The 2,465-nt window shown below is 49.2% G+C and overlaps 1 protein-coding gene across 1 annotated transcript; it reads left to right on the top strand.

Moving 5' to 3' along the window:
* The first annotated feature begins 1,242 nt into the window (after positions 1-1,242).
* Positions 1,243-2,145, top strand: LOC108778620 (uncharacterized). The gene has a single exon (XM_018545843.1). The coding sequence runs from the start codon at positions 1,243-1,245 to the stop codon at positions 2,143-2,145; it is 903 nt and encodes a 300-aa protein (XP_018401345.1).
* Positions 2,146-2,465: the final 320 nt, after the last annotated feature.

The following is a 2,465-nucleotide window of genomic DNA, read 5'->3' as shown; positions in this document are numbered from 1 at the left end:
TAGCGTTCACAGTTTTTTTGAACATGGCCGGAGACGCTACCGCGTCTCCTGATTACATATATGGGCATGACACAAGCGTCGCAACAGCGGCGTGACACGACATAAGCAGCTGCAAGGCCCGCGTCCGACATTAAGACACAGCCCGGCTTATTTCGTCGCATCAGCGGCATATCACGACTCAAGCGTCTCAACAGCGGCATGATACGACATAAGTAGCTGCAAGGCCCGCGTCCGACATTAAGACGCAGCCCGGCTTATTTCGTCGCATCAGCGGCATATCACGACTCAAGCGTTGCAGCAGCGGCGTGACACGACATAAGTGGCCGCAAGGCTCGCGTCCGTCATCAAGGACGCAACCCGGCTCATTTCTTGGCATATCTTCGGCGCAGCATCAGTGGAGGGCAGAGGACAGCCCTGACGAAGTGCAGCAGGAGACATTCTCAACGGTCCAGACGCCGCGAGAGGAGACTTCCCCATTCATCAACGCTCGAGGAGGCATCCAGCATCTTCGCGCTCATCTTCACGTCGATCGCGCGTATAGCAAGGTAAGGGAGGCCATTATTTCCGTTGCCAACCAGAATCGTTTCATCGCGTATGTTACACATTCGCATCCAAGATGGTCAACCAATCAGAGGCGGCAACTCTCAAGCGACAGCGCACGACCATAAAGGCATCGTGCATGCGTATGAGAACGTACGTCGAATCAATCTCATCCGTAACTCCTTCAATAGCGGCTCAGCTTGAAGAGCGTAAAGCAAGGCTCGAACACTATTGGTCCGAATATAATGAAGTGCAATCGCGTTTGGAGATGTGCGATGAAAGTGAAGGCGGCGATCGAGGTGGTTTCGAAGGACGCGTTTTATACATTATCCGCTAGAATACGCGAGCTGTTGTCTCCCACCCTCGCATCGCGAGCATCTATCTTTTCTCCTTCTTCCTCAAGTGTTCGCGGCTCGGATAGTGAAATGCATATTCGGCTGCCTAAATTAAATTTACCGTCGTTCTCCGGCAAGTATGACGAATGGTTCCCGTTCTTCGACACTTTCAATTCGGTTATTCATTCCAATGCCTCGCTCTCAGACGCGCAACGATTTCAATATCTGCGTGGATGTCTAACCGGTGACGCAAGTGCCGTAATCAGTTCATTAGAAATTTTGGATGCCAATTACGCGGTCGCGTGGTCGATTCTCAAGAGTCGATGACAACAAGCGCGTAATTGTACAAAATCACGTTAAGGCTATAATGGATTTGCCATCCATGGCAAAAGAAAATCCAGTCGAGCTCAGGAAGATCTCGGACGGCGCTGCAAAGCATTTGCATACCCTTCAGGCATTGAAGCGTCCTACAAAGCGTTGGGACGATCTTCTCGTTCTTATCTTAACCTCCAAACTTGATTCGATCACGCTACGCGAGTGGGAAATATCTCTAACAGAAAACGAACTTCCATCACTTAAACAGCTGTTGGAATTTATCGCTCATAGATGTCAAGTTCTTGAGGCCACCGCGTCTGCCGCTGTCACAAAAAAGAACGAAACAAAATCACAATCAAATATTAAGCGGCAATCGTCTTGTGCGGCCACCGTTAAATCTAAATGTCATTTCTGTCAGGGCGATCACGCCATCTATTACTGTAAAAATTTTGTGGCGTTTCCGGTCCCACAGAGGGCCGCGGAAATTCGCAGCCGCAAATTATGCACTAATTGCTTGCGCTCCTCCTCTCACACTTCGGATAAGTGTACTTCCGGTCAATGTAAAGTGTGTCAGGCAAGGCACAATACACTTCTACACATGCCTTCGACCACGGAGGCATCAACTAACAATTCTAATAAGGAGGTTGCACCCAAGGCACCTTCCGTCTTAGCGACCCACGCGTCAGGATCATTCGGCGGTCAACAAGTTATACTCTCTACTGCAGTTGTGCATGCATACGACAGTGAGGGCTCGCCAAGAGCATGTCGTGTTTTATTAGATTGTGAGTCACAGGCGAACTTCGTGTCAAAGAAGTTTGTGAAGGCTCTCGGTTTACAAACACGCCCGTTGAGCGTATCTATTTCTGGCGTCAATGGAACACTCACTACTTCCAGTCAGGTCGCTCAGATTAAATTACAATCGCGATTCTCTCAATTCGTACACCGGGATCATTGATTGCATCGTCGCTGATCAAGTCATTGATAAAATCCCGGCGTTCTCTCTGAGACGGGACAAGTTCGAATTTCCGCGCAACATTCATCTCGCTGATCCGCGATTCCACATATCGTCGGAGGTTGATCTTTTACTAGGCGCGGAACTATTTTGGGACTTAATGTGCGTTGGTCAAATTCAATCGTCGGACAAGCATCCAATGCTACAGAAGACACAACTGGGCTGGATTTTAGCCGGTCGTTTAGGCAATACCGCGCCCGCTCCCGCAAAGATTCATTCACTTCACGCTTCTATAACCAATTCGGAATTACATGAGCAAGTTA

The sequence above is a fragment of the Cyphomyrmex costatus genome, unplaced genomic scaffold (genome assembly GCF_001594065.2).
Source record: "Cyphomyrmex costatus isolate MS0001 unplaced genomic scaffold, Ccosl1.0 scaffold504, whole genome shotgun sequence".
NCBI lineage: Eukaryota > Metazoa > Arthropoda > Insecta > Hymenoptera > Formicidae > Cyphomyrmex > Cyphomyrmex costatus.
This window is presented reverse-complemented; position numbering and strand designations above follow the sequence as displayed.

Excerpts from the sequence above, each read along its gene's own strand:
- LOC108778620 (XM_018545843.1), top strand. The coding sequence starts at position 1,243 with ATGGATTTGCCATCCATGGCAAAAGAAAATCCAGTCGAGCTCAGGAAG.